The 13,403-nt window shown below is 43.0% G+C and overlaps 1 protein-coding gene across 26 annotated transcripts in view; it reads left to right on the forward strand.

Moving 5' to 3' along the window:
• Rel (nuclear factor NF-kappa-B family member relish) overlaps positions 1-13,403 on the forward strand; it is a 411,660-nt gene that overhangs the window by 323,670 nt on the left and 74,587 nt on the right. For 17 of the 26 annotated variants that reach the window (XM_075880947.1, XM_075880950.1, XM_075880933.1 and 14 more), the window contains one exon: positions 9,846-10,016. The exons of 3 other annotated variants lie outside the window; for them this stretch is intronic. In XM_075880947.1, coding sequence (XP_075737062.1) covers positions 9,846-10,016 — 171 coding nt within the window. Of the gene's footprint in view, positions 1-8,020; positions 8,406-9,845; positions 10,017-13,403 lie in introns of those variants that run through there. 6 more of the 26 variants (XM_075880935.1, XM_075880942.1, XM_075880957.1 and 3 more) reach the window with 2 other exon arrangements.

The raw sequence follows: 13,403 nt of genomic DNA on the forward strand, positions 1-13,403 counted from the left end.
GGCAGTGGGCTCGGCAGCAACACCAAGATGCAGTGCTCAAACCCGCTGCTGTTTTTCATGCAGGTGAGAAAACGCAACGCTAAATTTTATCATAGCGATGACGTCTGCCTACTTTTGCTGCCGTGCCCACGGTCCATAACGCTATTGTGTGAAATGTTACACGATGTCATTAATTCTCTAACATTTCTGTTGCTTCTCGGTGGCGACATCGAAGAAAATCCGGGACCTACAGTAGCAGAACAGCTAAAACTGATAGCTGAAGACATTCAGGAAATTAAGAACGGAAAAACTGAAATCAACGAAAAGTTGAATGCAATAGATAAAAAGATTGAGAAAATCGGCGGGCTTGAAAAACAAATAGTAGACTGCACGAAAAGAATATCGGAGCTGGAAAACGGTCTCTCGGCTATGGCGAAAAAAGTCGACGAGCTAGAAAACAGAAGCCGGCGATCTAACCTTATCATTTATGGTGTGAAAGAACAACAGAATGAAACGTCTAAACTTTTACACGATGTGGTTGCGAAAAATATATTCCAAGATATACTAGAATTCACTACCTCAGGAATAGAGAGAATTCACCGACTCGGTGCTCGAAAACCGGGTAACGAACAAAAAGTAAGACCAGTAATCCTAAGGCTATTGGACTACCGTGACAAAATTAACATCCTAAAACGGTGTTCAAGACTCAAAGACACAGGCTTCTCGATTAGCGAAGACTTCTCCCAGCCAATTCGTGACATCAGAAGAAAGTTGTGGCAAAAAACAAAAGTCAATCGTGAGCGCCATGAGAAGGTCTCATTAGTTTACGATAAAGTTCGCATAAATGGCCGCCTATTCTCCTGGGACAGTGAACGAAATGACATCGTTGAGGCTGAAAAAAACGAAGAACAAAGACGCGCAAAAACGCGACACACTCGCAACCATCCACGTTGACACTTTTGAATGTGAATTGTCGAAGCATTATCAATAAAACACATGAACTCGAAGCTGTCCTACTGTCTTATCAACCTGATATTGTAGCGCTCACTGAAACGTGGATGCATTCCGGTATCCTAGACCACGAGGTAGTACCGCCAGGGTATGCGATTCTACGCAAGGACAGGAAAACGAGAGGAGGAGGAGTAGCCTTATTAATTCGTCACGGTATTCCCTACACAGCTATGCCCATGGCATCTGACATCGAAGCAGTATGGTGTAAATTCTACGTCAAGGATGAAATAACCTACATTGGCGTCGTTTACAGACCACCTGATGCTGAAGTTTCATTTTTAGAAGCACTGTACGATTATATGCATACGCACGCTCTTCGCGGTAAAAAAATCATTGTAGCAGGTGATTTTAACCTGCCTGAAGTGAAATGGGACTCGCTGAATCTGGCGACGAAGACTGGCAACGTGCTTGCTGATATCATGTTCACATTTAACCTCACACAAGTTGTTACAGTTCCTACACGTAATCAAGGCTCTTTCGCTTCTATTCTAGATCTTTTTTTTGTAAGTGATCACTTTTTAAAATATCCTATTAACGTAGAAACATTAGAAGGCCTATCTGATCATAAAATAGTCTCGTGTTGTTTGCAATATCCAAGCGCTATTCATACGAAAGCTACAACAAAACGGGTACCTGCTTTTAAAAGAGCGGACGACGCTGCCATCATGACATACCTTGCTCTCGAATTTTCCAACTTTTTGGACCTCTACTCAAATGAACACTCAACGGTAAATATGATATGGTCAACATTCAGTAATATTGTCAGGCACTGCATAGACAACTTTGTTCCAACAGTTACAAAAAGCATCAAAAAGCACAATCCATGGATCACGCGCGACATAATTCATATGAAGCGTAAACTAAAAAGGCTCAGAAAAGCTCAGAAAGTTCACCCACGCAGTTGTATTGCGTCGGAAATCCCTGCACTAGCTAGGTCCCTTAAGAAACAAGTGAATTTGGCAAAAAAGCGCTTTCTCAGTCACTCTTTACACAGTTTTATCAAAACAGCGCCTCATAAGTTCTGGCGATACATAAGTGTGAAACATACTAACAAAGCCTATACGCCTACCCCGGGAGGAAAACAGACAGCCGATCATTTCAACAGCTACTTTCAGTCTGTTTTCACCGCTGATAATGGCCTACTTCAACGCGACCAGTTCAGACCAAGTGGCGTAGATACACCATTAGATACCCCCTTCATATCGCAGGCGGGTGTATTATCCCTCTTGCTAAACCTCGACGAAAAGAAAAGCACTGGACCAGATGACATTCCAAATGCCTTTTTAAAGCGGTACGCTGAGCCTGTAAGCAAATTCCTTCAGCTAATATATTTAAAGTCACTTCGCGTTGGTCATCTTCCAGCTGACTGGAAATTAGCAAAGATAATACCCGTGCATAAATCAGGTGATACGTTTTCCCCTGCTAACTACAGGCCCATATCTCTGACATGCACATCTTGCAAAATACTGGAACATATCATCCTGAAATATTTAACAGAGTTTGTCGAAAGTCACAACATATTACACTCCAATCAGCATGGGTTCCGCAGTGGCCTGTCGACTGTTACTCAATTAGTAGAAACGCTTCATGACTTTGCCAAAGATGTTAACAGCCAACTACAAACAGATGTAATATTTATGGACTTTTCAAAGGCTTTCGACCGGGTTTCCCACCTGAAGCTTAACTATAAACTAAGATGTCTATTAGGCGAAGGACCACTCACACGTTGGATTGAAGATTATCTTTCAGACCGTTATCAGTACGTACAGTACAATGCCCATGTATCTGATACTGTTCCCGTTCTATCTGGTGTACCGCAGGGTTCTGTATTAGCCCCGATGCTATTCTTACTATATATAAACGATATTACTAAGCACGTCGACGTAAACATTAGATTATTTGCAGATGACTGTGTACTGTACCACACAATCAAAACTGAAGATGACCAAACAAAACTTAGTAATTCTCTGTACAAAGTGTCTCAATGGTGCTCAGACTGGCAAATGGTGTTAAATGCAGAAAAGACAGTCTACATGAACATTACTAACAAAAAATCAACACTTACCTTTCCTTACAGTATCAACGGCACCCCACTACGAAATGTTTCACAGTACAAATATCTGGGTGTAACGATAAGCAGTGACCTAAGCTGGAATGCGCATGTGCAGCAAATTTCTAAAAAAGCAATGAATAAATTGTTCTTTCTCAAACGATCGCTTGCCGGATCTACCTTTGAAACACGTTCTCTTGCCTACACCAGTCTTATCCGACCGACATTGGAATACGCCAGTATTACGTGGTTTCCACACACTAAATACAACATCGCTGCGCTTGAGCGCGTACAAAGGAAAGCTGTCCGTTTTATTTTCAATCGCTACAGGCGTAGCGATTCCCCAACAGAACTTCTTCGGCAGGCTGGTCTCACTACCTTGTCTAACCGAGCGAGAGTGCACAGATTGAAATTCCTATATTTGTTGTTAAAAAATAATTTTAAGATCAACCCCAGGTCATTTGTTACATACAGCTCTGCCAGAGAAACGCGACACAAACACAAATTCACGTTAGAAGAATTTCGTCCTACTAATAATGTATTTCGCTTCTCTTTTTTTCCACGAGTTGTAAGAGACTGGAATGCCTTAGATGAAATTACTGTTACTCAGCCTACGCTAGAATTATTCTCTGAACTCGTGGAGAGAGCTGTGTGACACAGACACATGTCACTCTGGTTATTGTTATTGTGATATGGATGTAGTATGCTTGTTTTAATCTCTTGCTGTGTGTAAATTTAGAGTGTGTCTTTTCGTTTATACGTGTATATGTCTATTTATTACAGAGCGCATAATATGCTCTCCGCATTACTTCTGTACATTCATGTATAAATCAACTCCCACCCCTGTAATAATCCCTTTGAGGGATTGGCAGTATTTTGAAATAAAATAATAAAATAAATAAAAAAATAAATACGCTTATGAACATGGTAAGACTCTGCACTGGCATTTGTGCCACTTTGTGGAGGCTTCTTATTGAAGTTAGATAGATAGTCTCCAAGCTACATAAACTCCAAGTTACAGAGAAGTGACACCCATCAAATACAAAAGTGTCAAGTAAAAACCACAAATGGCACAGCCTATAGAGTACTGTAAACAAATCCCAATAACTTGTTTTGGAATGAAACTATTATACATTGAGCAATGAAGATATATCTTTCGGGATTCAAACATATACCGTATTTACTTGTGCAATGAACGCACTCGCATAATAAATGCACCCCCCAACATTAGTCGTCAATATTTGGACTTATTTTTCCCCGCATAATACATGCACCCATTACATTCATCCGCTGCAGTCTCGCTAACCAACACCCGGTGTTTCCTTACCAGTTGGATCTCTTCGATTTTTTATTATTATGCTGACCCCTCTCGGCCACCTCTGCTCACTCCCCCTATTCACCCGTTGCCGCGTGCCTTATTGTTTTTCTTTCTGTCTGTGTGCAGTACGTCCCCTGTCTTTTTAATCTGTGTGCCATAGCGAGGTTCATGAACAGTGCGAGTGTAGAGACCATGCAGCTGATAAGCACACAGCGAGCGAAGGTCACAAAACTGCCTACGCCAGCCAACGGTCGTTTCCTGCAAATACGAAACTTTAAGACGCAATGAGATGCACGTGATTTTCGGATGACGACGACAACATTTTCTGTCATGAAGGTTCATTCATTGCTATCGCTTCGTAGTTTTCTGGAAAACAAGCAAAAATCACTTGTTGCCCAGGAAATATTACGAGGATTTCCACAACATGGTAAGCATAGACCGCTTATAACGTAAGTCACAAATATCGGCGCTATTTGCGGTACAGCACTATAACCAAAACAACCTTTTTCAAGGGCCGCATTTGTGCAAAACGTGTTGAGCATGCAGCTTTGCGTGTCCGAGAGTCGAAACATGCAATGCGTGCTTGCTAACATTTAAATTGCTGATTGTTAAAAGAATATAACGTCCAAAGACACGTGTTGCCAATGAAATAAACGTGAAAGGAGGGGCGGGGATGTGTAACAAATGAAAGTTGAATCAAATCCAGAATTTGATGCGTTAAAAGACACCAACCATTAGATTTCACGGGAGCACATTCTATTTAAGACATGGCAATGGAATTGCGAACCACTATTTGAGCACTACACGTGCTGCCCTCGTTTTCATTTAACGATATGTATCCCTTCCCGTCAAGTGCGGCCACCCCAAAGAGTTTCGTTGATTCAGTACCAAACAGCAACTTAGATTCACGTGACAGCTACCGATTGAAGCCTAGCTTGCTGTTTGGTATGTTGTCATGGAAAGCTTGTCAAAAACATGAGGATTTGGCGTCAAAAGGATTGCACTAGCAGTGAACCAAGAACCGCGTGCATGATACGAAGTTCAAGTTCCCAAATGGGAGATCAGCAACGACGGTCGACAACTCGCCACACTTACGTATGACAGCACACTGGCAGCAAAAGTGAAATCTCGGGTCATAAAACCGTAAAAGGTTTTCAATACACGGACAAGGAAGCAAGCGCGATATTTGTTGCAAGCGCAATGATGATGGTGTCTTCAAAGACAGACAACTGTTAAGCACATGTAGTTGATAAGGACGGGATCCCACGTGCCACGTTGAGCGGCCGAAGCTGCGCTAGTGACGTAGTGGGCTGTAGCCGCGTCAGCGCCTGTGCAAAGGCTTATCACTTGGCGAGCCCGTGCAGTGCCCGGGGTCTTTTTTTTTTTTTTTTCATTTTTTCCTTCCCTCTACCCTTCATTGGTTCACTCTGTGTCCTCTCCTCCTCCGTAACAACCTCGTCCGCTCCCCAGCAGCGCACCCAGCGCTGCTCGCTACCGCGATTGTCAGAAACAATTTCCGGCAATTGCATTATAACCGGTCCTTCATCCTGGGGGATTGGACAATAAGCAGTATGCGTATGCATGAGGTTCTATGGGAGGGTAAACGGGAGTAGAAAAAGACCGCATTGCAAGCGGTTCTGCACTATAAGTGGTTACGTTATAAGTGGTTGACACTGTAGCACCCTCAATTCTCGCTTCACTTTTGTTTTCCGCATGTTCAGGAACGTCTCATGTAGAAGCGAGGCAGCGACCGTATTTTGTTAATAATCTTGTTATCGATGGTTTGTTTTGATGCTTCGGGGGTAGCTCGCTACAATGTTGGTTACTTGCTACAACGTTCATGACGGCGGCACGGTCGTCGTGCGAGGTTGCCGCAAAGTTGGCAATGTTCATCATAATGCACGCTTCTGGGCCCTCCTCTAAATCACAGCAGATACCACTGTTGTGGTTAAATGATTGCGAGAAGAGGTAGCTGCGAAACACTCTTATGGCATGCGCGGGTGGTGTGGAGACAGCTTGCAGAAAATAGTGCCAGCAACCACTGAAGACGGGTGAAGTGCAACAAAAAGGCTGTTTCCAAACAGTGTACACATATGCCAATTGCAAAAGGCTAAGAGACCTCACTTTTTTTTGCATTACTGCATTTTTTGCTCATCCCAAAAAAGTTTTCACAAAATTCCCCCTGCATAATAAACGCACCCCCAACTTTGCTCCGATATTTTAGAAAAAAATGTGCATTCATTACACGAGTAAATACAGTATTTCACTAAAATAAACAATGTTGGTCATAGTTTTAAGACATTTTTAAGTGAACAAATTCTGCGCATAGGCCTTTGCTGTGTCATTATGAGATCTATAGCAGCGAATTTCCAAATTAATGCAAGTATCTCAGGATACAGCTGGGAAGTATCGCACTGGATACAATCAATACGGAAGTGTCTTGTATGTTTATCTACAATACTTTTTGCCCAAGTATCTTCTATCTTATCATGATACAATTTCAAAGTATCTTTGCGCAGCCCTTACTGATTATGCACTCCAACCCCTAAGAGATACACCGCTGTTTCTCATCAGGTGCAAAACTGTCTGTCTTGCCTTGTCATTTGAAAATCAGTTGAAGTCTAGCAGTTCTCCTGTCTCTTTCTCTGCAGGTGTCCTTGTGTGTGAAATATGGAAGCATTCAGTCAACACTTACTAGCCCAGTTAAAGGCCTTAACACTTCATGAATTCCAAGCTTTTCCATTACACTCATGTAAACTGTAGAGCAGTCAGTTTAAGAAAATCTATTCAACAGATTATATAGACTGTCAGTTGTCAGCCTAATCACAGTGCTCAGCTCATTTGTGGAACACTTTCATTAGTCTTGATGGTGAGCCTGGCAGTTTGCTCTTCGTTGTTCAAATTGTGTGGCCATTTTTGAAGTGTTGGCATCTTTTTTTTTTTTACTTTTTCATAACTCATATTTGTAGGTCCATAAACTAGGCACAACTCCTCCTGAGTTTGGGAAGCTGATGACCGTTCTACCTGCGAAAATCGGATTACTCCTCGCACTTGGCAATTTGTAGAACCAACTATTGTTGCACACAGTTTCATCTCCATTGTCCATCAAGCAGAGGACCGCTGAGCCAGAACAATAACTTTAGCACCTTGCCGAAGAATTTACAGATGGCCCTCCACAAATACATCTTTATTGTGACATGCAAATATATAAATAAAATGGCCCTTACTTTTTGAATCAGGTTATTGAATAATGCCAATGCTTTCGAAGACCAGAAAATTAGTTTGAAACATTAGATTTTCCTGTGAGAACTGAATTTATTAGTTTTCATTGCATGTTTTTTGTGATCTTTACACCAACTTTTGCAACAAATTTTGGGCCCAGGGCCACTCGCCGAGGAACTGAATCGAGCCACGAGTGTACGCACACAAACATATATTTACAGAGAAAGATGATCTGTAGTCCTAACTTGACTAATTATGTTTAAATCAGAAAGGTCTCGCTGTGTTTGAAGCCGTTGAAGGATGTTGATGCTCGTCGCTCAAAGACGATCTCCCATCTGGCTGGTCGACGTCGCCAACGCATGCCAGTCCTCGCCATGGCACAGATCTCTGGTGCAGCAGCTTGGTAGCTCAGCCTGCACGTTCGTCTCGTTCACACCCAGGTCATCTCAGGGACTCTGAACGACCTCAGCAGCAGTGGTCCACCTCCCACGAAACATGTTCGATTCCTGTAAACAACAGTGAAGACGAGGGCACCTCGCCAAATCCCTGAGCCAGCTGCCTAGCCGGAAGGCAGGCTTCATTCATCGCGGTTGCCCTGCAGCAGTCAGAAATGCCAGCTGGACCCCTGCGCCTCGCCTGTTCCCTGGGCTAGTCTCCAGCCGGAGTACAGAAACGGTAGTGCCTGGAGGACGTTCCTTAGCTCCTCGGACCAGATGTCCAGCCGAGAACCGTCGATCGTTGACCACTGCGCTGTCTCGACCACCAGCATGCGCACCATAGCATGCGTCACTTGCGCACACACTTTGGTTTCCTCTTTATGGCCCCCCAATGGTGACCACTTATTTGTTTTTTCATGCCTCTAGTATGACAGTCATCTTGCCTATGTGGTATCTGACACATGATGGGGTAATTTTGTATTAGCTTAGACACATGGCGCACTTTAAAAGTAGCAATCTGGGTTTTTAATAGTTCTTCAATTGCCTGGTGACTCTGTCGTCATTACTTTCTTGGAATTTGACCTGAGAGTTTGCTTAACCATATTTTTACCTAAATTACAGCATGTCAATATGATTGCTTACATGCTGTTTAAAAGGCCCCTTCATTAAGTAACTTTTCACGTTTTGGTTAAACAGGGGAATATGTAAGGCACGTCCTATGGGGTGTTTTACCAAAAGAAAGAATTTTTCTAGTTGGCTAAATATTGGACGAGTTACAAGAAATTGGAATGTATCTAGGAGGAGAACTTCACTTCTGATGACACAGATGCCCTCCTTGCCATGTTCTATGCATACACCAAATCTGGCAGACCGTGTCATGCCCACATGATGACCTCTACCACCTTTCACTTTCTGCTCATACTATTTGTAACACATTTCCAGATGCCTTTCAATGGATAATCATTAAAAAATCTTAAATTTTGCTAAATATGTTAACTTGTTCCTCAAGGCCTAGCTGAATTAACTCAGCCTTGTTCAGGAATATGCACTGCACTCATTGAAGGCATGTAGTTTTTGTCCAGCGTTTTGACTGAGCTTGTTAAGACTTAGGTTGTATGAATGTTCAATATTTTAATCATATGAAAGAAGATTTCTATACCAAGATGCAGCATTATTGGAAGTGATATTGCTGCTTATAGCTGTGGCAATTACTTTTACTTTTGTCATGAAGTAAAACAATTATTCTGTGGCTTGAATATGATCCTAACAAAATGTTCCTGCCTTCTTCACATGATGTGAATGGGGATGGCAACCCAGTAGGTTGTGTTAGGCTAGGTGGTGCCTTTTACCTACTGCTTGTTACCCTCACAAGAGAGGTCATATAGGCTTCTGCTATGCACTGATTTTTTAACTTTTTTTTACGTGTTGTAAACTATGAAGTGGACCTTTGACAGATCCTTTCTACTAAGCAGCATGCAGGTGCCAATTCAACCATTTGTTTTTATTCAATGGCCATGAAGTAAGTGTTGTTTACAAACAAGTATCTGTCGGAGCTAATCACAACGGGCACAACAAATGAACATGATGATTGCTGCCAGACGATGTGTGCTGTTTTTATGGGAAAAAAAGATAGACACCAAGAACCGTTTGGGCAGTGCCCACATAGTGAACGCTGTGATGGTAAGTACTTGGCGCTTTGCACCAGTGCACACCAGTAAAATTTGTAGAAGATGCTAGTATGCTCGACAGGTCTCCCTGTTCCTAAAGAAGCCCGCTTATGAAGGCATTTGCATTAAGCAGTGTTCCTCCCAATTTGCCGCTCTTTCAGGATTCGATCCAAGTGGCTGCTGTCAACAGTGATGGCATGGACGCCTTAGGCATTGCCCTGGACATGAAACAAGAGGGCATCGTGGAGGTCCTATTAGTGCACAGAGAGCTACAGGAAGGAAAGAAAAACATTGGCTTGATTGAAATGGTGAGCAGTGGCTTGATTGAAATGGTGAGCAGCCAGTGCCATTGTTTGCGAAAGAGGGTCGACTTAGTTTCAAAGCAAGCTTTCTTTTTTGTCGATCCAACGTTCCAAAATCGGTAGACCTCTTGTGTTCACTTTGCAGCAAAGAGATGATGCTCACAGGTATTTTCGGCTAACCTTTCGGTCGACAACTTACACTAACTGGCGTGGCTACTGTGAATGCCTAGGGCTCTTGGTGTTGCAGCATGATTGGGAATGCAGAAAAAAGAAAAATAAAACTTGTGATGGACATAGAGATGAAGGGAAAATTGGTTGTTGAGGAGTTTATACGAACTGCGAAATTTTGTGGTCTTTAACAACCTTAATAGAAACTAGCGGGGAGGGGGTTACTACAGCTCCACCTGAACCGTAGAAATTCCTCTGATTTCCACTTAAACATGTTACAGAATGTAATAACAATGACCTCCTCTCAATTTAGTTGATTACAGTGGTCAGTTGCTGGCCCAGAAAAGTAACCAAAGAATTACAGAAATGTAATCGGCTACTTTTCAATCACTTTCCTTCAGTATTTTTTTGCTGTAACACAACCTTGTTCAAAATACCATATAAACCGGAATATAAGTCGAGATATATTCAATAAAACAACGAGCTAAAGCCGCCCTCGTTTATATAGCGGTGTCTAGCTGACAGTGCACAGCTGTCTGGCAACATGTGGCTTGCACGTGCATGAGAAGCTGGACACGGCCATATTTGCATTCAGATCCAATAGCAGGTTTTTTTTTTTTTTCTTGTATATTTTTTTGTGTCCGTGATTGGCCTCCGATCTGTTGTAAGTTCTCGCTCCGCTTGACATTGTGTTTCATTTTTAGTGGTCTTTTTTTATTTCACTGAATATGAGTAGCGCTAAGAGAGGGCAGTACTCAGCTGCGTTTAAACTACAGGTTGTTGAGTTCACAGAAGCGAATGGGAATATGGCTGCTCAGCGCTGCTTTGGTGTATCAGAAAAAAGCGTGCGCAATTGTAGGGTGCAGAAAGGGAAGCTACAGATGTGCAATCCTCGGAAAATGTCCTTTTGTGGACGAAGTGCGGTTCATCCGCAGCTAGAGAATAGGCTAGGAAACTTTGTGTGGGAAGTTTATGCGTGTTTGCTGCCAGTGACCGTGGATACCATTCACAACAAAGCTGTGAAACTCGCTCGAGAAGCTGGGCTCGCGAGAGAAAAGTTTCGTGCACCAAACTCTTGGGTGCATCGATTCATGAGAGGCAAAGGATTTTCTTTCCAGTGGCGCACATCCATCTGTCAGAAGTTTCCAGATGAGTTCGAGGACAAGCTTATAAACTTTCAGGGCTTCATGAACCGGCTTCGGGAGCAGAAGAACTACATGATGGGGCAGATTGACAAGGATGATGAGATCCCCGTGTGGTTTGACGTGCCTTCATCGAAAATGATCATGCAGTGTGGTGCCAAGGATATGAAGCTGTTGTTCACTGGCAATGACCACCCGCGTTTCACCGTCATGCTGGCATGCATGGCAGATGGTAGAAAGCTTCCACCCTTCATCATTTTCAAACGTAAGACAACGCCGAAGGAAGTGTCCCCGCACTGTGTTGTCATTCGCGTCAACAAAGAGGGATACATGGACGAGGCCATGATGCTCGAACGGATTCGAGTAGTCTAGAACCGTCAGCCAGGTGCACTGCTGCGGCTTTGCAGCATGCTGGTGTTAGATGCGTTTTGTGGTCACTTAACTGATGCTGTGAAGCGCGCACTGGGCGATGAAAAAACGGACCTCGCCGTGACACCAGATGGTATGACGTCCACCTTCCAACCAATCGACGTTATACTAAACAAGCCGTTCAAGGGTTGAGTGTGGCTGGAGTACCAAAAGTGGATGTCTGGCGACAGCCCAAAGACGCCGATGGGTCGCCTACAGAGGCCTCCGCTTGCGACTGTTTGTGGCTGGGTGCTTTCCGCCTGGCGTTCCTTGCCAGTTTCCATGGTGGAAAATACCTTTAAGAAATGTTCCTTCAGCAACTCGATGTATGGCACGGAAGACAACGCACTGTGGGAGGCCGCCAGTGACAAACAGTGGTGCTTCGTGTGACGAATAGGAACAGTTGCGATGGTGGTTGAGGGGGGCTCCGACGATCGGGGTGCGGTGTGCCAAATTCGCTAATAAATGTCGTTCGGCAATTCTGAGTTGTTTCCTTTTTTTTTTTTCAGTAACCTGAACTTGGGGTGTCGACCTATATTCCCACTCGTCCTATAGCCCGGTTTCTACGGTACAACCAACCACTGTGGCCTGCATGATAGAAAGAAGGCGGGAGGCTTACTGTGGCTTGTGTTTATACGTTAACCTACAGTGGATCTTTTTCATAGTTGTAGTCACTGATTCCTCTCGTGTCCTTGTTAAAAGTTCAGTTACTACACTGAACACTCTGTCGACGTATGCGGTGGAGGGGAAAGCAGTATGGTAACTAAGAAATACCTAGTGCCTCAGTTTTTAGTTTAAAAGAACTTCTACTCTAATGTCCGTGCCCGGTACGCTTCACTGTTGCTGGCATGCTGGTACACTGGTAAGGCATTGCTGGTAAGGCTAATGAAAAGGAGAAAAAATATGCTCTTAAGAGACTTCCTGTCTGATAGAACAAGGGGTCCCTGCACAGTGATCACATATTTTATGGAACAAGAGCTGCCGTAGAAGACTGGTTGCAACTGAATTGTGAAAAAAAAAAACTTGATTATGAGTAACAAGCTGCAAAAAAAATGTAATTGAATTACTCAGTATGTTACAGTTACAAAAAGTGATCAATTATATCACAAAATTACTAGTAAATGCAGTGATTACAACTAACTGATTACTTATAATGTCTTAGGTACAACTCTGCTTTTATTTGCAGCCAAAACATTAAACAGTTTGTGAAAGGAAAATTAAGCTGCCCACTTGTAATTTCTCTTGCTTCAGTTAAGATTAGACATGCCAATTTCAGAATATTTTGGCCCAATATCCAGGCTCCAATTAATGATGTCCATTTAAAATCGTAGTTTTCTTGGGCTCATAAACGACCATGCAACATTAATGTGTGACGTAAAGGAAACATCATGGTAACAGAAGTTATAAACATAGCTTTAGTTTCTCTTGCTCTGAAGTGATATATTTATAGGAACCTAGAAAAAAAAAACAGCTATTTTTGCACTTTGAGCGATTCATACTGTGAAATTACAGCAAGTGATCTGTGTAGTTCTGCTTTCAAGTACATCCGGGCTCCGTCACGTGTTGCCTCGATGGGATCAGCGTCCCATTGTTCTTACTGGTTGTGTTAAGTTGTGCTTTACGGTGTGTTTTGGGTGGCTTAGTTCCTATTCCTACTGTGGGCGTCCTCAGACAGTGCCACACAACTTATCAAAATATA

Source organism: Rhipicephalus microplus, chromosome X (genome assembly GCF_043290135.1).
Source record: "Rhipicephalus microplus isolate Deutch F79 chromosome X, USDA_Rmic, whole genome shotgun sequence".
Classification (NCBI taxonomy): Eukaryota; Metazoa; Arthropoda; class Arachnida; order Ixodida; family Ixodidae; genus Rhipicephalus; species Rhipicephalus microplus.